The 26,469-nt window shown below is 43.8% G+C and overlaps 1 protein-coding gene across 4 annotated transcripts in view; it reads left to right on the top strand.

Annotated features, from left to right (window-relative positions):
- Positions 1-26,469, top strand: part of BBS9 (Bardet-Biedl syndrome 9) — an 853,332-nt gene that overhangs the window by 411,858 nt on the left and 415,005 nt on the right. For all 4 annotated transcript variants that reach the window (XM_063922539.1, XM_063922541.1, XM_063922538.1 and 1 more), the window contains 3 exons: positions 1,337-1,477; positions 3,455-3,550; positions 18,649-18,821. In XM_063922539.1, the coding sequence (XP_063778609.1) occupies positions 1,337-1,477; positions 3,455-3,550; positions 18,649-18,821 (410 nt within the window). The remainder of the gene's footprint in view (positions 1-1,336; positions 1,478-3,454; positions 3,551-18,648; positions 18,822-26,469) is intronic.

The following is a 26,469-nucleotide window of genomic DNA, read 5'->3' as shown; positions in this document are numbered from 1 at the left end:
CCTGATTGCTGCTATGCGTTTTCGCACAGCAGGCAATCCTGTCCAAACTGCGCATGCGTATCCACCGCACAGGTACAAAGCGGATCGCTACTCAGCTATGGGTTTGTGCGATGGATCTGTTCGCATGGGCGATCGCAAGGAGATTGACAGGAAGAAGGCATTTGTGAGTGTCAACTGACTGTTTTCAGGGAGTGTCTGGAGAAACGCAGATGTGTCCATGCGTTAGCAGGGAGGGTTCCTGACATCAGTTCCGGTCCCAGATAGGCTGATGTGATCGCAGTGGCTGAGTGAGTCCTGAGCTGCGCAGAGACTGCGCAACATCTGTTTGTACAGCTGTGTTACACATGCGTTCGCATACTTGCACAGCTAAAATACCCTCCCCCTGTAGGCGGTGACTATCTGATCACTGCAGTGAAAAAATCGCTTGCTAGCGATCAGGTCTGAATTAGCATCATAGTGCTTTCTATTGCCCTTGTATTACACTCAGATTAGGTCGAGAATTCTAGCTTCACCAAGTTAGCAAAAACTTTAACTTGATGTAATGTTTGTACAAATGTGTGTTTCATTCTGTGTCTAAGGGCCAGATTTACTAAAGCTTCTAAAACAGACCAGTAGTGGTATTGCCTATAGCAACCAATCAGGTGCTATCATTTTCTAGTATGCAACAGAGAAATTATAACTAAAATCTGATTGATTGCTCTAGGCAACACCACCACTTGTCTGTTTTTAAGCTTTAGTAAATATACCCCAAACTGCTTTCAATTACCATGCAATGAAACAAATGTATTGAACATAGACAGAATATCTGTGTGTTAGTACAAATTAAAAATTACCAGCAATCAGGGAGTTAGGCCACAGATTCATTGCTCACAAGGCTGGTATACCATTTGATCACATTCCAAATTAAATTAAAAGTAATTTTACACCTGTCCTTCCCTTTTCCACATCTAATCAACAGTAGGCAATAAGTACAGCCAGGTATGCCAGCACTTTTTTTATATAGATGGTTTAGTCAAATGTATTAAGCTTGCAAATAACTGTTTTTTTGTTTTTTTTTCATTAAAATTATTATATATTTGACTGTAATGAATCTTATTCAGGATAGACAAATAACTGTGAACATATAGAGTGCATTTACAGTGTTAATCCATGTGGATTTTCTGAAGTAACATTCTGATTTGACAGCTACTGGGAATAAAGTGAATGTACAGTACACACTGTTTGGCCACCTCTGCCAGAATGGTAGAGATTTAAGTAGTGCACTATGATAATGGATATTACATGTAAAGTTCTACTATTCATGTTACTTTTTTCTTGATATTTTTCTTTACTACAGGTGTCCCTCGAGTTACGCAGTGTAAATTTCGTCTTCCCTTACGATTAGTGTGTTTCCCTATACAACCAACAAAAACAGCAAATCACAAACTGACTATTGACACCAACAAACCTCCAGTCAATCTGATAAACCTATTCCCAGGTGAGTATTAAGTGTAACATATTATTTGCATTTGATATATATGTGTGTGTGTGTGTGTGTGTGTGTGTGTGTGTGTGTGTGTATATACATACATACATACTGGTTGAGTATCCCATATCCAAAATGCTTGGGACCAGAAGTATTTTGGATATCGGATGTTTCCGTATTTTGGAATAATTGCATACCATAATGAGATATTGTGGTGATGGGACCCAAGTCTAAGCACAGAATGCATTTGTGTTTCATATACACCTTATACCCGCAGCCTGAAGGTTATTTTAGCCAATATTTTTAATAACTTTGTGCATTAAACAAAGTTTGTGTACATACACACAATTTATTTATGTTTCAAATACACCTTATATACACAGCCTGAAGGTAATTAAACACAATATTTTGAATAACTTTGTGTATTAAACAAAGTTTGTGTACAATGAGCCATCAGAAAACAAAGGTTTCACTATCTCAGTCCTACTCAAAAAATTCTGTATTTCGGAATATTTGGATATGGGATACTCAACCTGTGTGTGTGTGTGTGTGTGTGTGTGTGTGTATATATGTGTGTATATATATATATATATATATATATACACAGGTTGAGTATCCCTTATCCAAAATGCTTGGGACCAGACGTATTTTGGATATCGGATTTTTCCGTATTTTGGAATAATTGCATACCATAATGAGATGTCATGGCGATGGGACCTAAATCTAAGCACAGAATACATTTATGTTTCATATACACCTTATACACACAGCCTGAAGGTCATTTTAGCCAATATTTTTTATAACTTTGTGCATTAAACAAAGTGTGTGTACATTCACACAATTCATTTATGTTTCATATACAGCTTATACACACAGCCTAAAGGTCATTTAATACAATATTTTTAACAACTTTGTGTATTAAACAAAGTTTGTGTACATTGAGCCATCAAAAAACAAAGGTTTCACTATCTCAGTCTCATTCAAAAAAGTCCGTATTTCGGAATATTTGGATATGGGATACTCAACCTGTATATATATATATTTTTTTTAGGGCAGTATGCAATTGAAGTTGGAACTGCCATTTAGTTGGAAAGACGACTGTTTCCGACTTTTTTAGGACGAATCATGATTCAACCTATTTAATGGGGCTGCCGTTTTTCTGGCTTGTTGGAAAACACGAGGATCGGCGGATTAGCTGCGAATCCACGTGTTTTGTCGGATTAGCAGCCAAATCCAACAGGTTTTAGTCCCGTTTTCGACAATGTCAATCCAACTTTAAAAAAAGTCGGATTGACTTTGTCGAAAATGGCCAAAACATATAGACCCCATAATAGACATATGGCAGCACTCATGGTGACAACAGTCTGAAAGCCCATTTCTGTCTTCAACGTTTCAAAACCTTTACTGCATTTTTTTCATCAGGACTTCCTGATGAAAAAACCACAGTGAAGGTTCTGAAATGTTGGACTCAGAATTGGGCTTTCAGACTCTTATTTACAAGTCACCGTGAGAGCCGCCTTATGCCTAAAATTGTAGCCTGTTAATGACCACAGATTTCCTAAATGGTGGTTTAGGTCTAACGTGAGATTGAGATTAAACAAAATCTAAGATAAACCTCATATCATAATACACCCATAGCAGGTAATTTTCATAACAAATTTTATTAATAACTTGAATAACATTATACATACAACATGCCCTTCTTGACCTTTACAGTCCTGTTGGTACTAAGTAAGTAAGATATTGATCTAGTTCGCATAGTCAACCAATACTACAACTATATGTATATGTATAAGGGTATAAGGATACTTTAATGATAAATCGAAACTTTATGTTTATGTATACAAACACTCAGTATGGATTGCAATGTAGCAGAATTTGCAATCCTTTCACTTGCATTCTGGGGGCCGCCTATAGTAGGGCAAAGCCGCCCAGCATGCTGTCATAGAGAATTATTATTGTATAACTTTTATTTAATATGTCTCTCAGATTTTGTTGAGCGCAGTGATGATGACCAGCTTAATGTGTTAGGATTCCAGTTGCTTGCCGGACAAAAGGTCACACTTCTTGCCTCTAAAACATCACGTAAGTAGAAACATCCTATTATACTTCCTTGTTTTTTTCTATTAATGTGTATATACAGCAGTGGCTACTGCTTATCTGTCTGACCGGGGGTCTGTCTGCTGGCTCCCTGTCCTGCTGATTAATGGCTGACATCACCAGAAGACAGGGCTTAAGTCTGCCGGCAGCAGGGGCGGGGCTTAGCCCTGGCATTGCTAGGAAACAGCCTTGCTACTACTGCATAAGCTGCATTTCGTAGAAGCCAGAAAGGGCTGATGTATTAGTAAGGGAGTGGCCCCCAATGGGAAGTGCTCTCTGCTATTGCAATCTGCAGCCTCAGGGGAAGAAAACACCTCCCCCTGCAGGGGCAAACTCCCAGCCTCTGTGTCACAATCCCCCTCTCTGTCTTCTGTTCTAGCCACTGTGCCAGCCCTCCCGTGATCTGCCCCAACCACTGTGTAACCCCCCTTCTGTGTCCCAGCCACTGTGTCACAACTCCCCTCCCCTCGTTTTTTTGTCCTAGTCACTTTGTCACAATTCCCCCCCCCCCCCCGTCCTGTCCCAGTCCCACCTGTGCTCTCCCCCCCCTCCCCCTTGTTACATGCAGCTTCCCCGTAAATCTGCTGTGCTTACTTGATCCAGCTGCTACCTCAGTGTCTGTGGTAAGCCTGTCCCACCGTTGGTCTCCTGCTGAGTCCTCCACCGCGCCGCTCGAGTCAGTCTTCCTTGGGCCCCGTGCAGTGCAGTAACGATTTCCATTGTCAGACAGCTTCCCTCACTGACCCAACCCCTGTGCTATTGGCTGCTGAACCTCCCGCTCCGCTCCCACACAAGCACACTAGCTCCAGCCTCCCTTGACTAATTGCCCGGCCGGAGCTCTGGCTCACGGAAAAAAAAAAATATCCTACCCCGGCCACTTTGGATGCACTAACAGAGTTAGCCATCAAAGTAGATAGGCGGATCCGGGATCGGAGAATGGAGAAAGAGGTTCCCACACATTCATCTCGTTGGACAGTGTCAGAGTTTGCGGGGGATGCTGAGGAACCCATGCAAATCGGGGCTTTCCGTTTGACATCTCAAGAGAAGGCTAGACGTTGCAGTCTGGGATTATACCTTTATTGCGGGATCAAGGGGCATCTGGCGAACACTTTTCCGCAGAAGATGGAAAACAAGTAGTCCCGAGAAATTCAGGGAGCATTTTCTCGGGTCTCTGTTCCATCTCCCCGAATAATTCTTTATTACCTATTAGGATAACTACCCCTTCTGGTTCAATTGAAGTAACTGCTTTTGTAGATTCTGGTGCTGCCGGAAATTTTCTGGACTTGGAATTTGCTCTTGCCCGAGGAATTCCTCAGGAGACTCCTTATCCTCCAATTTCCGTCTGCGGTTTGGATGGAAGTCCTTTTCAAAACGGGCGGGTGAGTGCCCGGACTCCAGCCCTCCAGTTTTTTGTCGAAATGTTACATTGTGAAGAGTTGTCTTTTTACCTTGTACAATGGGCTTTCTTCAGAGTTGATCGCAGCAGCAAATTTGTTAGCAGTTGGGCAAAACTATCTGCACTGCAGGTGTGGCAGATATAACATGCTCAGAGAGAGTTAGATTTGGGTGGGGTGTGTTCACTCTGAAATCTAAATTGCAGTGTAAAAATAAAGCAGCCAGTATTTACCCTGCACAGAAACAATATAACCCAATCAAATCTAACTCTCTCTGTAAATGTTATATCTTCCCCACCTGCAGTGCACATGGTTTTGCCCAACTGCTGCTGCAATCAACCCTGAATTACCCAGAGTGTCCGCTCACTCCAATTGTACTGGGCCTCCCCTGGCTAAACACTCCTAACCCAGTGTTCAACTGGAATACTGGAGATCTTGTTTCTTGGGTCATGGAATGTGCTACCAAATGTTTGACTGTGCTGGCCCATTCGGCCCTCTTAGTCCCTGAAGTGTTGCCCGCCCAATATTTGTCTTTCATGGATGTCTTCTCCAAACAGAAAGCTGAATCTTTGCCTCCTCACCGTCCTTATGATTGTGCAATCAATCTTATTCCTGGAGCTAGACTCCCTAAAGGTTGCCTTTACGCTCTGCCTTTGCCCGAGATGAAAGCTATGGAGGAATACATCCGGGAGAGTTTAGAAAAAGGCTTTATCGGGCCTTCTAAGTCACCGGTTGGAGACAGCTTTTTCTTCATTGGAAAAAAGGATGGCTCATTACGGCCATGCATAGATTACAGGGAATTGAATAAAATAACAATAAAAAAATCATACCCATTGCTCTGATCTCCGTCTTATTTGATCAGCTCAGAAATGCTACATTCTTCTCCAAGATTGATTTGCAAGGAGCATACAATCTAATCCAGATCCGGCAGGGGGACGAGTGGAAAACCGCATTCAAATCCCACTCAGTACACTACGAGTACTTAGTAATGCCTATTGGACTCTCCAACGCCCCTGCCGTCTTCCAGGATCTCATAAATGACATTCCTAGGAAGATTTGTGGTCATCTATTTAGATGATATACTCTGCCTCCCTCAAAGAACACCCATCTCATGTTAAAGCAGTCCTCACCAAGCTCAGGGAAAATCATCTTTATGCAAAACTTAAGAAATGTGAATTTGAGGTAGAGAAGGTGGCCTTCCTAGGACACATTATCACCTTTAAAGGTTTTTCTATAGATCCTAAGAAACTTCAGACAATTATGGAACGGGTACGTCCCTCTAATCTAAAAGCTACTCAACGTTTCCTTGGTTTTGCAAATTATTACAAAATATTTATCAATTCATTTTCTTCAGTTGTAGCCCCAGTTGTGTGTTTAACCAAGAAAGGTGCTGATCCTCCTCATTGGTCACCACGGACAATTAAGACATTTGAGGACCTTAAAAAAGCATTTATCTCTGCTCCTGTTCCCTGGCATCCCGATCCAGATCTGCCCTTCATTGTAGAAGTGGATGCCTCTGAAGTAGGCGTTAGAGCCATTCTTTCACAAGAGGATCCAGTCAGTCATAAACCACCCCTGTGCCTTTTTCTCTCAGAAAAATTTCCCCTACTGAAGTCAACTATGACATAGGAAATCGAGAGCTCTTAGCAGTCAAATGTGCTGTAGAGGAATGGAGGCACTGGCTGGAGGGGGCAAGTCATGAATCTGCTAAAAGATTGAACTCTTGTCAAGCCAGATGGGCGTTCTTTGCTAGGTTCAATTTTGTAATTACTTATAGGCCTGACTCCAAAAGCATCAAAGCTGACACTTTATCCCGGAGTTTTTTGTCTAACCATGAAGTCTCTAAGCTTACGAAGCCAATTCTTTACCCGGGATGCATTCTTGCTGGTCTCACCATTAATCTTGCCTCTCAAATCCAGTCAGCACAAATTCAGGCCCCATCTGAGACTCCTTAAGGTCTCCGGTTTGTTCCAGAGAAACTCAGATCAGCCGTGTTATCTGAGTTCCATTTCAACAAGACCTCAGGACATCTAGAGGTTACTAAGACTTTACACCTTCTCTCTCGCTCAGTATGGTGGACAACTATCAAGACAGACGTTCAGGAGTTTGTTAGGGCCTGTCATGTCTGTGCCAAAAACAAGTCTTCTCGTGTTCTTCCTTCTGGACAATTACTTCCTCTGTCTGTAACATCCAAGCCATGGACCCATTTGTCTATGGATTTTATTGTGGACCTGCCAAGATCTTCCAAATGCTCAGTCATCTGGGTAGTAGTTGACCATTTCAGTAAAATGGCTCATTTCATTCCCCTATCTAAACTGCCTAATGCTAAGGATCTTGTTTCATTGTTCATTCAACACATATTAGGTATTAATGGCTTACCACAAGACATCGTCTCAGATAGAGGCTCTCAATTTGTAGCCCGTTTCTGGAGGTATTTTTGTGCAGAACTGGGGATCAATATCAGTCTCTCGTCAGTGTATCATCCACAGTCCACTGGGCGAAAAGAGCGGGTTACTCAACCGTTGGAGCAATAGTTACAGTGTTACATCTCTAAATACCAGGATGATTGGGTTGACCACCTACCCTTTACAGAATTTGCGTACAATAATTCTGAACTTTCTTCAACTTCCATGTCTACTTTCTTTTGTGTTTCCGGTTTTCATCCTAAATTTAATACTTTAACTCCATCACAACAGTCTAGTTCTTTTTCTCCCGTGTCTCACCTCAGGAGGATTTGGAGGGAAGTTCATCAAGCCTTGGAGGATGCACCAGCCCCGTCTAAGATATCTGCTTACAGTTTTTGGAAATCTTGTTCTTTCAAAGTAGGAGAAGTGGAGTGGTTATCTGCCAGGAACATCAGGCTCCGCCAGACATCTCAGAAATTGGGTCCCCGTTACATTGAACCATTTCAAATCATCCAGAAAATCAATCCTGTTGATTTCCATCTTCAATTACCCAGATCTTTGAGAATCAGTAATACCTTCCATTGTTCTTTGTTTAAACCGGCATTTGTTTCTAAAGAATTTAAAGTAAGAGGTTTCAGGAGACCTCTTCTAGTCATGATTCGGGGACGTCAAGAATTTGTTGTAAAGAAAATCCGGGACTCCCAAGTCTGTGTGGGGTCAAGTACATTATTTAGTTCATTGGAAAGGCTATGGACCTGAGGAGAAAGCCTGGGTGCCTGGGAAGTTCCTCCATGCTCCTGAATTTAAGAAAGGATTCTTCAAGAAATATCCCCAGAAATCCCTCTTCAAGGGGGGGTACTGTTAGCGATGGGAGGCACGCGTCCCAGCCGTTGACTTGGTGCCGGGACGCCGCACCTCCCACTGACCCCCCCAGGCAGACACCCGGCGCAAGGTCTCTTGGTCCCCGCCCAGAGCCTAGCAACAGGTTGACGCCGGGCACAAGGTCTTCTGGTCCCTTCCCAGCACCTAGCAACAGGTTGACGCTGTGCGCTGCCTGACTCCTAGCAACGGGGATGCCGCAGACAGACGGCATTCCCCCGTTGCTTAGGAAATAGGTTACGTGCAGCAGGGCAACTGCACTTGTTTAGCATTTAGGGTTCTGAATGGTTGGAGGGCATTTATAAGTGCTTCCAGTTCACTCCCCAAATCGCTGGTGATAGTTCCTGCTCTAAGAGAGAACCTGTCAGCCTGCAAACACCAGTGATTCTGAGACCCTGTCTGACTACTTTCCTGATTGGATCTAGCTAGCCTTGTATTCAGGTTTTGGTGTGGAACTTCCACACAGGCACTGTCTTTGCCTATTTTCCTTTATTGTTTCCACCTTGTGCATCGTTGCATTTATATTTAAGTTGCTTATTGCATCATGTGCATTGTTGCATTTACAAATAATTTGTTACATTCATTCCAGCCTGTGTATTGTTGCATTTACAAATAATTTGTTATATTTATTCCATCTTGTGCATTGTTGCATTTGTAAGATTATCTGCTTTAATTTTATCTGTGCATTGTTGCACTCACGTGCACTCCCTATATACCCCCCTGGAGCAGTAATTTTTGCATATTACTCCTTTACTGCACAGATGGTGGGAGATGGGGTGAGAGGGAGAACACTAAACTGTAGAAGGGGGCATTGGGCTGAATGAAGGGGCTGCGGTACATGACTTGATTTCTTAGCTTCAATAGGATAAAAGAAACTAGTGTCCCACCTTTCAGGATGTACTTTGGACTCTGGGATCAGAGTTCAGGGGCCAGAGCAATCCACCAGTGAAAATATAAAACTGCATACCAGGTGTGTGGAGCTGGTGCAGGGACTAGCTGCTGGAAGGCTGTTATCTCTGGTTCTGGGCATAATAGAGACAAGCTACCAGTGTCGACCGAAAGAGGAGAGTCCCAACTTTAGAAGTGTGCCCTCAGAAAACATCTAAGTCAGACAGAACCCGAGATATCTTGCTGGGGAGAGCAATTATCAGGCTCAGATGGGGACCACTGTTTTGAAGTCGAATATCTCTGGTTCCCCAGGGCCGATTTAAAAAAAATCTGGTACCCCTGGAAAAAGCTATCTGCCTATGGCCCTTATACTCCTGGGGCCCTTGGGCAAGTGCCCATTGAGCCCAGATGAAATGACGGCCCTTCGGACACCCCCCTAATGACTAATTTGGCATTCAGAAGTTTCAGTTAACCTAATTGGGCCAATAATTACATGTCTTTATTGTGTTTAAAAACAAATATTGACATCAAATTACCTCAAAATTAAGTTTTTTTTGTTAATTTAGGTAAACTAATTTAATGAAAGTATTTATTTCAATGAAAAATAGTTGCTTTTTCATATATATATATATATATATATATATATATATCAGTTCGATTAGAAGGTGTGCAGGTGCGCTGGCAGTCCTTTTTCTCTCAACGGTAGAGAAAATTACAAGCACCAGAAACCTCTGAGTTGTAGCACAGGTATAGGATAAATACCGCAGCACTTTCCCAATGAAGGCTCCGGACTCCTGGAGCAGGATTGATTTCTAGGAATAAAACATAATGGAAAAGGCGCTCATAGTGCAGACTGTTTATTCAATTTAAAAACAGTAACAGGTCCACGGACAAATTGTATAGGACTCGTACCATGTAGCACACGCTGTGGGCTGGTTACCACGCGGTTCAAAGAAAATCCACTGGCACAAACTGCATACCCGCTGGCCGCCACTCGGGACCACACACCGCGCCGCCGGCTATGGTATAGCCGTGACTCGTCGGGAAACCTCTCTGGATCAGACAGTGGGAGCAGCTGCACAGGTGGACACAGTGCGTCAGACAGGCCACGACCCAACGCGTTTCGTATCACACTTCGTCAAGAGGCTGGCCTGTCTGACGCTGAGCTCATGTTTTATGTCCCTGGGCTGTGTGTGCGCATCAGCCCACACTGCTCAATTAGTGGCAAGCACAGCTGAGCACTATTATGGCTCCAGGTAAAAGTGTTTAAAACATGCCAATAAAGCACGTTTTTTCTAAAAACATAACAACAGAACATTTTTAACACTTTTTAACCTAATAGCAGCAACTTTTAGCTTAAAAGACCATACATAGATCACAGGCAATGAATAGCAAATACGAATGAACATTTCATGACATGTACACAAAACACATACATATAATGCAATATAAAATATATCTATAAAAAATCTTTACTTATAGGAGGGAGATCACAGTAGTTAGATTCAGGGAGTGCACACAGAGAGAGGGTACCAGAAGATACTTCAGAACACTAAACTCTACACAACTGACAGGAGAACTTTCTCATAAGCATTTCTCTCAGTTAATCACAGCTAGATCCCTTGTTACATGTTGCTTAAAGCAACAGTAACCATTATTTGTTGTATCACTTAAGATCGTTTCCAGCTATTTTGTTACCTACTGCACATATTTGTAACAGTATTGCTAATATTGGGGGTAATTCCAAGTTGATCGCAGCAGGAATTTTGTTAGCAGTTGAGCAAAACCATGTGCACTGCAGGTGGAGCAGATGTAACATGTGCAGAGAGAGTTAGATTTGGGTGGGGTGTATTCAAACTGAAATCTAAATTGCAGTGTAAAAATAAAGCAGCCAGTATTTACCCTGCACAGAAACAATATAACCCACTCAAATCTAACTCTCTCTGCAAATGTTATATCTGCCCCCCCTGCAGTGCACATGTTTTTGCCCAATTGCTAACAAACGTGCTGCTGCGATCAACTCAGAATTACCTCCATTGTTCAAAACTGCTAGCAGACACAGAAAGACTGATATTTATCATTCTGGCCTCAAGGGTGTCAGTAATATAAACTACCGGTATATGTCCCTAATAGCAGCTGTCACAATCAAGGGGAATAGAGAAAATATCAGGTAGCTAGATTACACGTAAAGGTACTAGAAATAATAAAAAGTAAAATGATGGAGACAGAAAAAACAGCAGAGCGAACAGAGGAATTTATCAGTGACTACCAAATCATGTCTTGATAATTCTGCAGTACAGAGATAGGAATTTTCTTCATATTTTCTCTCTACCCCTATATTCTCATATTGGAGTACTAAAAGCAGGGAGAAAGTAACTATCCAATTATTTAACCCTACCACGCTTATCTCTGTCTGATGAATGGGGTGATCTCATATGTTTAATTTAACCCCTTAGGAATCAGAGTGTCTAGAGACAGGATCCAGAAAGTTTCTCGTCTCAGCAGTTGTTCCTCTCTGTTTCCTCCGTCCTTATTTTGAGCAACATGTTCAATCCTCATAAACTTCAATAACCTAGTGTCAGCATTGTGGCATTCTGTAAAGCATACTTGCCTACCTGACCCTCTCCATGAGGGAGAAAATGCTCTGTTCCTGGACTTTCCTGTTAATGTATGATTGCCATCACCTGTGGTGAGGCACCTTTCTTATCAATTAACTAGCTCACCACAGGTGATGGCAATCATACATTACCAGGAAAGTCCAGGAACAGAGCATTTTCTCCCTCATGGAGAGGGTCAGGTAGGCAAGTATGCTGTAAAGTGTCGGGGGACACTATGATTTAGAACCCGGTTTTTTATGTTCCGGGTATGCTCTAAAATTCTAATCTTCAAGACTCTTTTGGTTTTTCCCACGTATCTTAGTCCACATGGGCAACTCAATACATATATGCAAAAAGGTGTATTGCAGTTAATAAAAGACCTGATGTTATTGGGAGAACTCTGGAAGGGCACCGAGCCAGAGTGGAATGACTTTCTAAAAGAGATGAATATTAATTCATACAATTTTAAATTTACGGGTACTTTTAGTAGAAACCGTCTTGAGTTCCTTGACCTGGTATTATCAACAGAAAATTTTCAAAGCTCTGGTGTTATTGAAACCTCCACACATTTCAAACAGGTAGACAGTAACAGCTACTTAGACTACACTAGGGGGTAAATTTACTAAGATGGGAGTTCTATTTAAGATGGGATGTTGCCCATAGCAACCAATCAGATTCCAGGTATCATCTTCTAGAAGGTGCTAGATAAATGGGAAGTAGATGCTGATTGGTTGCTATGGGCAACATCCCATCTTAAATAGAACTCCCATCGTAGTAAATATACCCCTAGCTGTCACCTTCCGCAATGGAAGGGAAACATTCCCCTGTCCCAATACACTAGACTTCGTAGGAATTGCACCCATGTATCTAAGTTTGATGAACAAGCTCAGATGTATACTGATAGATTTACTGAAAGGGGCTACCCAGAAAAACTTGTGTCAACAGCTAGAGAAAAAGCTAGGCTAAAAGAAAGGACTGGCCACCTTCAGTATAAGAAAAGGGAGAATCAAAAGAAATTATTTTGCCCCTTAGTCACACAATTCAGTGCAGGATTCCGAGAGCTAGAAAAGATAGTCCGAAAAAATTGGCATATCCTCCAGCTAGACCCAGTCCTGGGACCTGAACTTAACAGCAAACCAGAGATCATTTACAAAAAGGCTAAAACCATCAAATCCATGATATCTAAGAGTAAACTAAAAAAGGTTCATGGAAATATGGAAAAAAAATTCCTGGATGGTCTGAAAGGCTTCTTTAGTTGTGGGAAATGTAAGGTATGTAATAATGCAGAAAATGGAAAAAAGACGTTTTCTGGAAATAATAAGCAGAGTTCTTCCAATAACATCAGGTCTTTTATTAACTGCAATACACCTTTTTGCATATATGTATTGAGTTGCTCATGTGGACTAAGATACGTGGGAAAAACCAAGAGTCTTGAAGATTAGAATTTTAGAGCATACCCGGAACATAAAAAAACGGGTTCTAAATCATAGTATCCCCCGACACTTTACAGAATGCCACAATGCTGACACTAGTTTATTGAAGTTTATGGGGATTGAACATGTTGCTCAAAATAAGGACGGAGGAAACAGAGAGGAACAACTGCTGAGACGAGAAACTTTCTGGATCCTGTCTCTAGACACTCTGATTCCTAAGGGGTTAAATTAAACATATGAGATCACCCCATTCATCAGACAGAGATAAGCGTGGTAGGGTTAAATAATTGGATAGTTACTTTCTCCCTGCTTTTAGTACTCCAATATGAGAATATAGGGGTAGAGAGAAAAATATGAAGAAAATTCCTATCTCTGTACTGCAGAATTATCAAGACATGATTTGGTAGTCACTGATAAATTCCTCTGTTCGCTCTGTTGTTTTTTCTGTCTCCATTATTTTACTTTTTATTATTACTAGTACCTTTATGTGTAATCTAGCTACCTGATATTTTCTCTATTCCCCTTGATTGTGACAGCTGCTATTCCGGACATATAGTTTATATTACTGATACCCTTGAGGCCAGAATGATAAAGATCAGTCTTTCTGTGTCTGCTAGCAGTTTTGAACAATATTAGCAATACTGTTACAAATATGTGCAGTAGGTAACAAAATAGCTGGAAACGATCTTAAGTGATAAAACGAATAATGGTTACTGTTGCTTTAAGCAACATGTAACAAGGGATCTAGCTGTGATTAACTGAGAGAAATGCTTAAGAGAAAGTTCTCCTGTCAGTTGTGTAGAGTTTAGTGTTCTGAAGTATCTTCTGGTACCTTCTCTCTGTGTGCACTCCCTGAATCTAACTACTGTGATCTCCCTCCTATAAGTAAAGATTTTTTATAGATATTATTTATATTGCATTATATGTATGTGTTTTGTGTACATGTCATGAAATGTTCATTAGTATTTGCTATTCATTGCCTGTGATCTATGTATGGTCTTTTAAGCTAAAAGTTGCTGCTATTAGGCTAAAAAGTGTTAAAAATGTTCTGTTGTTATGTTTTTAGAAAAAAAGTGCTTTATTGGCATGTCTTAAACACTTTTACCTGGAGCCATAATAGTGCTCAGCTGTGCTTGCCACTAATTGAGCAGTGTGGGCTGATGCGCACACACAGCCCAGGGACATAAAACATGAGCTCAGCGTCAGACAGGCCAGCCTCCTGACGAAGTGTGATACGAAATGCGTTGGGGCGTGGCCTGACTGACGCACTGTGTCCACCTGTGCAGCTGCTCCCACTGTCTGATCCAGAGAGGTTTCCCGACGAGTCACGGCTATACCATAGCCGGCGGCGCGGTGTGTGGTCCCGAGTGGCGGCCAGCGGGTATGCAGTTTGTGCCAGTGGATTTTCTTTGAACCGCGTGGTAACCAGCCCACAGCGTGTGCTATATGGTACGAGTCCTATACAATTTGTCCGTGGACCTGTTACTGTTTTTAAATTGAATAAACAGTCTGCACTATGAGCGCCTTTTCCATTATGTTTTATTCCTATATATATATATATATATATATATTGTGCAAAAAAGATAGTATAGCGCCACTTGTGGGGTTAAAATCTCAGTAAAACTATATGAATGAATTATAAACTTTTGTTAAAAAAGCTACAAGCCCACGTAACCTTTTAAAATGGTGTCAGCCCACCCCTAAAAATACAACACTGGTATGGTATTGTTAGAGAGTATAAAAAATGGGGGGATAGGGGTACTGGCGACGAGTGTGGCTAAAAACAATGTTTATGTATGCTTATAATTAGAAGACAAAAGATATTGTAAAATTATAAAAATAGATTTTAATATATACGAGAGTAAAACAGTTTCAAAGAATGGTTTTAAAAACAAGAATAAAAAACTTTTGTCAATAAACGAGAAATATAAAAGGATAGGAATTCAGAACTTAGCTTGAAAACAGTGGGTGGTCAGTACAGGACCAACGCGTTTCGTCTCAGCAGACTTCTTCAAGACTTCTTGAAGAAGTCTGCTGAGACGAAACGCGTTGGTCCTGTACTGACCACCCACTATTTTCAAGCTAAGTTCTGAATTCCTATCCTTTTATATTTCTCGTTTATTGACAAAAGTTTTTTATTCTTGTTTTTAAAACCATTCTTTGAAACTGTTATACTCTCGTATATATATTAAAATCTGTTTTTATAATTTTATAATATCTTTTGGCTTCTAATTATAAGCATACAAAAACATTGTTTTTAGCCACACTCGTCGCCAGTACCCCTGTCCCCCCATTTTATATATATACATATATATATATATATATATATATATAGTAAAAAAATTTTTATGAAAAGTGGTCTCAAATTACCCCCAAATTATGTTTTCTCTCCTTTTTTTTTTGCGCAATTTTTATTTAATTCATTTGTAATTAAATTAAAAAAGTTAGGTTTTTATTAAAAAAAAAGTGTAAGTGCACAAAGTCAGCCAGTTAACACCTTTTAAGAGCGTCCAGTACTTTCCTAATGCCCATTAATAGCCTTCTACATGGTCCTGCTAAAAATTTCCCATTTTGGGGTCAAGGAATGTCTTCCCACTTTTGATTCTCTTTTCTGAGTTTGCTGTATAGTCAAAATCCGCACAGCTCGCTGAGATTAATGCGAATTGGCATTTCTAATTGAACTGTACGATTCTCGGGTAAGCGCATGAAGGCGAAGTGTAGTGTTACGATGCAAGTTTACCTCTTGCAAACTCGCACCTAATTGAATTCCCCCCACTGGTTTGTAGGATAGATAAGAAAAACTACTATAGCACTTCAGAGGCCACATTACTTTTAAGGAGCAACCCAGGAACAAAACTAGTCTGTTCTCTGACAGACCATCTAGTCCATTTTTATTTATTCTCATTAGGGAAAAAATTTTTTAGATACTGAGATGACCTCTGAGTCCCTGTGATCCACAGTGTGTGCTGTTTTCTGTAGGTAAGCGCTAGTGATAAGTCTGCACCGAGATAGACTGAGGGGAGAAGCTTAGCCAAGTCTTGTTTATATCCTGCAGTTGCTCTTGTGAACGGCCTTAATACAAGTCTACATCTGGTGCGAATCATCCATTGCAAGTTACAGTATAGATCAAAAGAGTTGCTCCATCATTACAGGGTATATTTAAACTCCCATTTCTTGCTAGAGGCATTGGTGACAGGATCCCTTTAACTTACTTTCAAAGCTGGCAGTTAGTTCTCCCACAGTTTTAGGGCACACACCCTGCTCTTTAAGTTGATTCTTATAGGTAAAGTGGCCTCATCAGCCAAAGCTCTCCTGCTCCTTACTCAGAGCTGCTACCTTTCAGTATATATAGGATTCTAATGAGCCCTACACACTGGGCGATAATACTGAAAGATATGAACGAGATACCGTTCATATCTTTAAGTGTGGAGACACCAGCGATGAACGATACGCGGCCCCGTGCTCGTTCATCGCTGGTGCCCCGTCGCTTGGGCATGCAGTCCAATATGGACGATCTCGTCCATATTGGCCTGCACTGCTATGGAGCCAGGTGACGGGAGTGAAGAAACTTCACTCCCCCCGTCACTGCCCCCTGCCGCCGGGTCCCCCATCGGCCGTATCCGCCGTCAGGCAGCTCGGTGGCGGATCGCAAAGTGTGTAGGGCCCATATGAAGATATCACCAGATCTGTACATTGGGCCTTATTCACAGTTGATCGCAGCAGCACATTTGTTAGCAGATATAACGTGCAGAGAGAGTTAGATTTGGGTGGGTTATTTTGTTTCTGTGCAGGGTATATACTGCCTGCTTTATTTTTACACTGCAATTTAAATTTCAGTTTGAACACACCCCACCCAAATCTAACTCTCTCTGCAAATGTTATATCTGCCCCCCCCCCCCCCTGCAGTGCACATAGTTTTGCCCAACTGCTAACAAATTTGCTACTTCGATCAACTCTGAATTACCCCCATTGACTGTTCATGATGTCATCACATTGCATGCAGCCAAATATTTTTAGTTTCTAAATACATTAATGAATCAGACAAATTGAATATACTTTGATAATATTAAATAAATATACAATATAACAGCCACAGGAGAGGATAGGTCTAATTATTTCTGTATGTGGTAAAACATGAGGACATTGCTTACTGCCTGTAGTTATGTTATAGTAATGTTATTTTCTCTTGCACCAAATAACTTTAAATGAGAGAAAGTTCAGTGAAAGTGCACTGTTAATGTTTCTGTCATACATGGGTCCCTCTATGCTCTGCAACATCTGTTTTATAAACATACCTCATTTCTGCAGTCTGACCCACTAAACATATTGTATAATGATATTTCATGTAAATTGTATGTCCTGTGTTGTGCTTTGTGAATCTGGATAATGGAGTCACTTTGGGTCTCTGGAATTCAGCCTGTTTCAATTAATTTATTGTAGAGGGTAAAGTTAAATGGGATAATTTATCAAAGGTTAAAAGAGCTATTACATGTGTAGTCTCCAGTGATAATATAAATGTTAGCTCCATCATAATTCTGTGATTGCTAGCATATACTGTTGTGAATGTATTTATTCAGTGCTACTTACAGTACATTTAGATGTATGGACAAATAATTGAGTTATGTATAACTAATTGTGTTGTTGCTTAGCAATGAGCAGGGACATGGTTCTTAAAGATACATCACCTCTATATGCTTCATAGGTGCCTACCATGCTGCACCATCTTCCGGGAGGCTGCAGCGTGGTAGGCTAATGGGGGCGTATCCAACGGCAATGTGGGCGGTCGGGGGGCGTGGCCACCGGGGAAAGTAAGCGGTCCGGGCAGAACCATGCTGCACTGTAGGGGGGGCAGATATAAAATGTGCAGAGAGAGTTAGATTTGGGTGGGTTATATTGTTTCTGTACAGGGTAAATACTGGCTGCTTTATTTTTACACTGCAATTTAGATTTCAGTTTAAACACACCCCACCCAAATCTAACTCTCTCGGCCCATAATACATTGGTTAATGGAGGAATATGGGGGCAGTTTTTAACTTTTTTAGCCATCATTACTATTTAACATTTCAATAGAAGCTCTGCCATGGCACTGCCATTTCTGACACTACAGAGACACATGCACTGACTGTTCTTGACAGTGCTATATACTTAATATATCAATATGTATCTTTGGACAAAAAAGCTTCTATAACAGAAATTCCTTGCTGTGATGTTTTCTTCTTAAGTGTGACATGTAAAAGGAGAATTCTGCCCAATATGTTGCTTTTGACAAAGCAGTTAGCTCTTCCAAGTCATATATGTCTCCAGTGATAAGCATCTGAATAGTTTTCATAGTAAAAAATGTATTGGCTGTCCAAGGAATGGCCGGGGACACTCCATCCCCCAATATAAAGTATGACATGTTTTATTTCAAGTTTCACTGACTCACAGTGCTTGATTCTGATTATTCCAAGAAAACACAAGACTTTCACCTTTCATGTTTTACTTTAGAGAGATACAGGATCCAGAGTGAGCAGTTTGAGGACCTCTGGCTTATTACGAAAGAGCTCATCCTGCGTTTTGAGGAGTATTTCCGGAAGCAAGGAATTAAGGACTTTGCATGCTTGTTTTCTGGACCAATTCCACTGCAACCATATTTTGAACTAATAGACCAACATTTTGAGGTATGCTGTTTCCATTTTGTTGTAATACTCAAACCGTGCCTGCCAAGATTATTCAGGAATACTGTATACTCACTTTCTGCAGCAGGTTACATTGGTTTCCACAGGGAAACATCGGAGTAGAGTGGATCTTGATCCAGAGGCACCAACAGGCTACAGCTTTAGGCTGTCCCAGGATGCATTGGGGCCTCCTCTATAACCCCGCCTTCAGGCACTGTGAGCTCAGTTTCAGTTGGTGTCTGCAGCAGCAGGTCACTTAACAGGTGCGCTGCACTTGGCAGCCCTGAAAAAGATTTTTCTGACAGAAAATTTCTTCAAAACCGTGCTGTGAGCACTGTATGTCATAGTGACACTGCAGCTCCATCACGGTGGTGTCGCGGGTGGGGTAGGTGTGGGGATACCGTGGATGGGGTCCGGAGGTGCTGCAGGTGATGGAGGGGTGGGTGTGTCGTGGGTGGGGGAGGGGTTCGTGCAGGGGTGCCGAAGGTGGGGGAAGGGCTGTGCGCGGGTCCGCCGCGGGTGGGGGAGGTGCGGGTGCGCCGTGGGTGGGGGAGGGGGTCCGGAGGCGCATCGGGTGGGGGAGGGGTAGGATCGGGGTGCCCCAAATGGGGGATGGGGTCTAGAGGCGCTGCGGGTGGTGGAGGGGGGTTTGCAGGGGCGCCGAGGATAGGGGAGGGGGTCCGGGTGCACTGCGGGTGGGGGAAGGGCCAGGGGCGGGCGTGCCGTGGGTGGGGGAGAGACTATATTAAGGTGTATATAATGGAGTGGGGTACACTTTGGGGGGGTATATATAATGGGGATTGGTACACTGTGGGGGGGTATATATAATGGGGATGGGTACACTGTGGGGGGTATATATAATGGGGATGGGGTATGTATAATAGGGTTGGGGTTATTGGAGGAGACTCCCCGCCGCAGGTCCCTCACCTTTCCTGGCCAGCTCGCCTCTCTCCATCCCGCTGGCCAGAGCTTCTCCTCCTCGGCCCTGCAGGCAGGTGGCACCAGAGGATGCGGCTGGTGGGGGGGGGGGGGAGTGGGAAACACGGAGCGGAGGGTGCAGCCACCTGGGCTGGGAGAGGAGGGGAGTCAGCGGGGAGAGCGGCATCCAGCAGCCAGGGCACAGGGACTACAGAGCTGCCCCCACATGGGGTATATACAGGGGGCGTCCAGTCCTACACATAGCTCCGTACTCCAGGGGTTACAGTGCTGCTAGTACCGCATGCTGGGGGTTATAGCTGCAGGGGCGTGCGGTGAGGTGTTTGACCAGATATTTGCCCAGATCTGTGACTCATTTCCTAATGCTGTGTGACTCCGCCCAGCGTTATACACATAGTCAGAGAGTCACAGATCTGGGCAAATATATAGGAGATATCTGTACATATACTAGTCCAGTGCAGTTTTATTGTCATAATAATTATCTGTATTGCCTGTGACTGTGTGTGTCTGTATCTGCTGTGTGGTTTCACTTTCAGTATTTCCAAGATATATCTATCACTATATTCTGTACCCTAGGTGCGTCAGGTTCATATATATAGTACGTACTCAGTCACATAATACCGGATTTATTCACTGGTGTTGTGTACTGTGTCTACAGTCACATACTAACAGATTTATTCGCAGGTATTGTACTCTGTCTGGCTTTATCGTACTAAGTCGCTCTGTTGTTGCATTTGTGTTCAATGTCTAACAAGAAGGGCAGTAAGTCTGTGGACGCTTCTGCATCATTCAGAGCATGTGCCAAAGATTTACCAGAGGGGGAAGCTGTGTATGATGGTCTGTGTACTATGTATCATACATCTCCCAGTCGGTCCGCAGCTCCTGTAACCAATCAGGAGCCACCCTGGGCTGTGTTCACAAAACTATTGGGTACTCTGGTGGAACGCCTTATACCCCCTTTGGGACCAACTGTGCCATTACAGCCACAAATTGTCCCTATGGATAATCCGTGGAAAATTTGTCTAACCAGCTACAGCAATTAAATCATTCCTTGGTCAGACAAAAATATTCTCCAGGTCAATCTAGTGTCTCTGAGTCATCTAAGCGGGCTGCTTCCTGCTCACAATCCATGAGTCTTTCAGATGTTTCATCTGAAGAGGAGGGGGAGCATACTGTCCTGTCAGACACTGTATCAGTTATTTCTGACGAGGATTCTCCATTGCAAATTGATGTCCCTGTCCTTGTGGTTGCTATTAAGCAAATGCTAGAAATAACTGATGATGAGGATTCCACTACTGTGGCTAAGAAAACCGATATGTTTAACGACAGATGGTGGTCAAAAACCTATTACCCCATTCTGACCATTTGGTGGACATCAGGCAGGAGCCCTGTTCTAATCCAAGGAAGATATTCCCTCTGGCTAAACGGGCCTTGGCTCGCTATCCTCTGCCTGCAGAGTTAGGTAACAAGTGGGAAAATTCACCGCCGGTGTGTTCTCATGTCACCCACCTAATGGTGTCGTCCACTCTGCCTGTAACCACTGTCCCCTCACTGTAGGAACCGACCAATATGCGTGTGGAGGGATGCCTGAAATCTATTTACTGCCTTAAGGGTGCTGTACTAAGACACACTATTGCGACCTCTTGGGCTGTAAAAGGAATTGAAGCATGGGTTCAGGCATTAGAAGAAGAGCTGCCTGAGGATATATCTGACAATGCCAGACAATACCTGTCTCACATTACCACCGCCGCCTATTACATTCAGGAGGTGTCCTCTGAGGCGGGTGTGTTGGCAGCCAAGGCGTCGAGTACGTCTGTCCTGGCTATCCATATTCTGTGGCTGAGGTCAAGGAAGGTGGACCAAAAAGACCTTGATATTACTCCACTTTAAGGGTGCAGGGGTGTAGCGAGGGTGGCTCTGGTGGAGCGCAAGCTCTGGGTGCTGGAAAAGATAAAGGGCGCGCTACTGCCTGACCAACCCCCTCTCTCCATCTGCTGTACCATGGGCCGCTGTACAGGCAGCCACAGAGCAGGAGGAGGAGAAGCAGAGGGGCGGACTGATTCTGACTCACAGAGTAGGTAGGGTGCAATGCAGACCAGAGGCGATAGCAGGAGATACTGACAGCCAGCACATGCAGGAGCTCTGCCGTCCTCATTATACATCTCACTGTCTGCTTTTAGCTGTGTAGCAGGGTTACTTCTGTCTTGCAATATCTCTTTCTGCCCCACCTGCTGCAGCACCTCTTTCTGCCCCAACTGCTGCAGCACCTCTCCCTGCCTCGGCTGCTGCAGCACCCCACTCTACCCACCTGCTACAGCACCTCTCTCTACATTGATGCTACATCACCTCTCTCTGCCCCAGCTGCTGCTGCAGCACTTCTCTCTCTTGGCATAATGTGTATTAGCGTCTCTACTGTGTTGTAACGTGTATAAGTGGCTCTACTGTGGTGTTACGTGTATAAGCGGCTCTACAGTAGTGTAACATGTATAAGGGACTCTACTTTGTGTCGTAAAGTGTATAAGAGGTATTACTGTGCAGTGTAGTGTAACGGACACTACTAAGTGGTGTAATTTAAATAACGGACTATACTGTGTTGTGTAATAGGTACTATTATGTGGCCAAGCCCCTTCCCCATGAAGCCACGCCCCCATATTTTGGTGCGCGTCTGCGATGCGCATTGTCCCTACATTAAACATAGGGGAACCCAAAGGAAACTTCCACCCTTACCTCCACAAGGTCAATTTAGGATTTTTTCTTTTAAAATGTAACATGCCACCACATGTTGTCCAGGCCCCCAATGCAGTACAGGGGAGGGGGCGCCAAAACATACCCTTGCTCCGGGCACCACAGCACCTAGCTACACCTAGCTACACCTCTGTAAGGGGGACATCTTGTTTGAGGAATACCTAAATAAAATTGTGTCTGAATTGGCAGATGCTAAGACTGCCTTTCTCCCAAATACTAATCCTTCTGCACAGAAGGTTAAAGGATCCACTTTTCGTTCCTTTCGCCCTCAAGGGAAAGCAAAAGGTCAGGCATACCCGAGACAATCTCATGCTCCCAAAACCACTAAACCCAAGGCAAAGCAGTCCTGGGCACCCTGTCAGCCTGCTTCTAAACAAGACAAGCCTGCCGCATGACGAGGCTGGCCCCCCCCTGGGGGACCCCAGGGTAGGAGACCGACTTCTGCAGTTCACCCAGGTCTGGTTAATGACCACTTCAAACGCATGGGTGCGAGAAATTGTCTATAACGGGTAAGCAGTCTCCTTTAAGAGACGTCCCCTTCGCCAGTTTTGCACCACAGTTAGCCCTTTAAACCGGTTAAAGGTGCAAGCTTTTTAAAAGGTTGTCAGTTCTCTCCTGAATACAGAAGTGGTAGTGCCGGTTCCTCTGGCCCAGAGAGGCAGAGGTTACTACTTGACCCTATTTTTAGTTCAGAAGCCCAATGGGTCTTTCCGACCTACAGTATACTCAACTTCAAATCACTGAACAAGTTTGTGAGAGTGTCCAAGTTCCATATGGAAACACTGCACTCAATTATACTGGCTATGGAACCCGGAGACTATATGGTATTCCTGGTTATACAGGATGCATACCTGCATATACCTATTGCCATGTCGCATCAGCAGTATCTGAGGTTTGCTATTTGCAACCTCCACTATCAGTTTTAGGCTCTGCCATTTGGACTGGCTACGGCTCCTCGGATCTTCACCAAGGTCACAGCCTTAATGACGGCCCATCTCCGTCGCCAGGGAGTCAGGGTCCTGCTGTATCTGGACGACTTGCTGGTTCTGACAAACACCCATGATGTCCTCCTCAGTCATCTACAACTGACAGTAAGCTTCCTACAAGCCCACGGGTGGCTCGTCAATTGGAAGAAATCCTCGCTGATCCCAGCTCAGAGCATGGTGCACCTGGGGGCACTCCTGGACACACACACTCAACGACTGTTTCTGTCTCCAGAAAAAGCCCTGAGACTTCAAGACAGGATAAGATGCTTCCTTTGTCACCCCAGAGTGTCGATACACTCGGCGATGCAAGTACTTGGCCTGATGGTGTCAGCATTCGACATGGTAGAGTATGCTTAATTTCATTCTCGCCCTCAGAGGTTAATCCTTTCCAAATGGGATGGCATACCTCATCGGATCAGATCTCACATGATCACTTTGACTTCGGAGGTTCATCTGTCGCTGACCTGGTGGCTACAGGGCCAGCAATTGAGCAGGGGCCGTCCCTTCTGGGTCCCTGACTGGGACCTTCTGACAACAGATGCCAGTCTGAGGGGATGGGGTGCGGTGTTGGAGCAACACTCTTTTCAGGGTCGCTGTACCAAGGAGGAGTTACTCCTCTAAATAGACATACTGGAGTTGCGGGCGGTGTTCAATGCATTGACTCTCTCCCTGTCTCTGGTACAGAACAGTCTGGTTCAAGTACGGTCAGACAATGCCACTACGATGGCATACATAAACCATCAAGGCGGCACTCAAAGCCGCATGGCTATGATGGAAGTGTCAAAAATCCTTAGTTGGGCGGAGCGCCATCTGCCAGCAATATCGGCAGTGTTCATTCCGGGGGTCCTAAACTGGGAATCGGACTTCCTCGGTCGCCAGGACATACACGCCGGAGAGTGGAGTCTTCATCCAGAAGTGTTTCAACTCCTAGTGGACAAGTGGGGCCTATCAGATGTAGACCTGATGGCGTCTCAACACAATCGCAAGGTTCCAGTCTTCGTATCAAGGACCAGGGATCCTCACGCAGCGTTAGTGGATGCACTGGCAATTCCATGTAACTTTCGGCTGCCCTACGTGTTCCCTCCAGTGTCACTCCTGCCCAGGGTCCTGCGGATGTTCAAACAAGAAGGAGGAATGCTACTTTTCTAGTCGCTCCAGCATGGTCCAGATGGCATTGGTTCTCAGACATAGAGGGTCTATCGACAGAGCGTACTCTTCTACTTCCTCAGTGCCAAAAACTCCTCATACAGGACCCTTGTCTTTATCCGGACCTGGCCAGGCTGGCTTTGACGGCATGGCCTTTGAGACTTCACTCATGAGAGCCAAAGGATTCTCTGAGGCGGTCATCCAAACTATGTTAAAAGCCAGCAAACTGGCATCTGCTCGGATTTATTACAGGGTCTGGAATTCTAACTTCAACTGGTGTGCTGATAAGAATTATGATACATACAGATTCAGATCTTTCACAATTCTGGCTTTTCTGCAAAGAGGCCTGGACTTAGGTCTTTGTCTGGCCTCCCTCAAGGTTCACATATCTGCCTTGTCGGTATGGTTTCATAGAAAAATTGCGTCTTTACCTGACGTTCATACATTCACTCAGGGTGTGTTACGGATTCAGCCTCCCTATGTCCCTCCTGTGGCTCCATGGGATCTGTCTGTTGTCCTGAAGGCCCTGCAAGAGTGTCCTTTTGAATCTCGGTGAAGATTAAATGGCTCACTGCCAAGGTCTTGTTTTCACTGGCTATTGCCTCTGCAAGAAGGGTGTCTGACTTAGGCACATGGTCCTGTTGTCCACCCTTTCTAATATTTCATAGTGATCGGGCAGTTCTTAGAACTCGCCCAGGTTATTTACCTAAGGTGGTGTCATCTTTTCACCTTAACCAAGAGATTGTGCTTCCGGCCTTTATCTCTTCAGATTTGTCCTCCAAAGAGCGGTCTTTGGATGTGGTATGGGCTCTCCTTATATATGTGGAGAGGACTGCCTCTATCAGTAGGTCAGGTTCCCTTTTTATTTTGTTTGGGTTTCTCAAACATGGCTGGCCTGCGAATAAGCAAACCTTGGCCAGATGTATTAGAATGGTGATTGCACAAGCTTATGCGCAGGCTGGTCTCCCAGCTCCTGCTGCTATTAATGCCCATTCTACTCTGCCTGTTGGACCGTGCCGCATCCGCAGAACAATTGTGCAAGGCGGCTGCGTGGTTCTCTGTGAACACGTTTATTAGGTTCTATGCCTTTGATACTTCCGCCTCCCAGGATGCTTCCTTTGGACGCCGGGTTCTCACACTCACTACGGCGCTTCCACTCCCTTGAGGAACTGCTTTAAGACATCCCTGAATGGAACCTGCTGCAGAAAAGGAGAGTTATGGTAGGCTTACCATTGTTAACTCTCTTTCTGAGAGGTACATTGGGTTCCATAGGGCGCCCACCCTGATGCATCTAGCTTCTATGGGTTTGTATGGCATTAGCCGCTGGTCCCTTCTTCTGTTGTGAGAATGTGGTTCTATGTGACTAACATCTACCTTCTCTCCATCCTGCTCCTGCATTGGGCTGGTTAACAAAACTGAGCTAACAATGCCTGGAGGCAGGGTTCTAGAGGAGGCCCCAATGCATCCTGGGACAGCCTAAAGCTTTAGCCTGTTGGTGCCTCTGGATCAAGATCCACTCTACTTCGATGTTTCCCTGTGGAACCCAATGTACCTCACAGAAAGAGAGTTAACAATGGTAGGTCTACCATAACACTCCTTATCTTGACTGTAGAATATTAGAGTCCATCTCTGAATAAGGCCCTATAGCTATAAAATAATAGAAGCTTTTATACTTCACTAAGTAGCTGAATCTGTCTTTCTGTGAAATTAAGGCGGAATCTGGGTGGCAACAGTACAATCACACAGGACCTCCCTGACTTGTAGGTGTGTCCTGGGCGTGTATTTAAAGCTCAGTGCAATTCAGAGTTGTGCATGTATAAAGAGGAGTACGCTACTGT

The sequence above is a fragment of the Pseudophryne corroboree genome, chromosome 5, assembly GCF_028390025.1.
Source record: "Pseudophryne corroboree isolate aPseCor3 chromosome 5, aPseCor3.hap2, whole genome shotgun sequence".
Lineage (NCBI taxonomy): Eukaryota > Metazoa > Chordata > Amphibia > Anura > Myobatrachidae > Pseudophryne > Pseudophryne corroboree.
The sequence above is the reverse complement of the archived record's forward strand: the minus strand, read 5'-3'. Positions and strand labels throughout refer to the sequence as shown.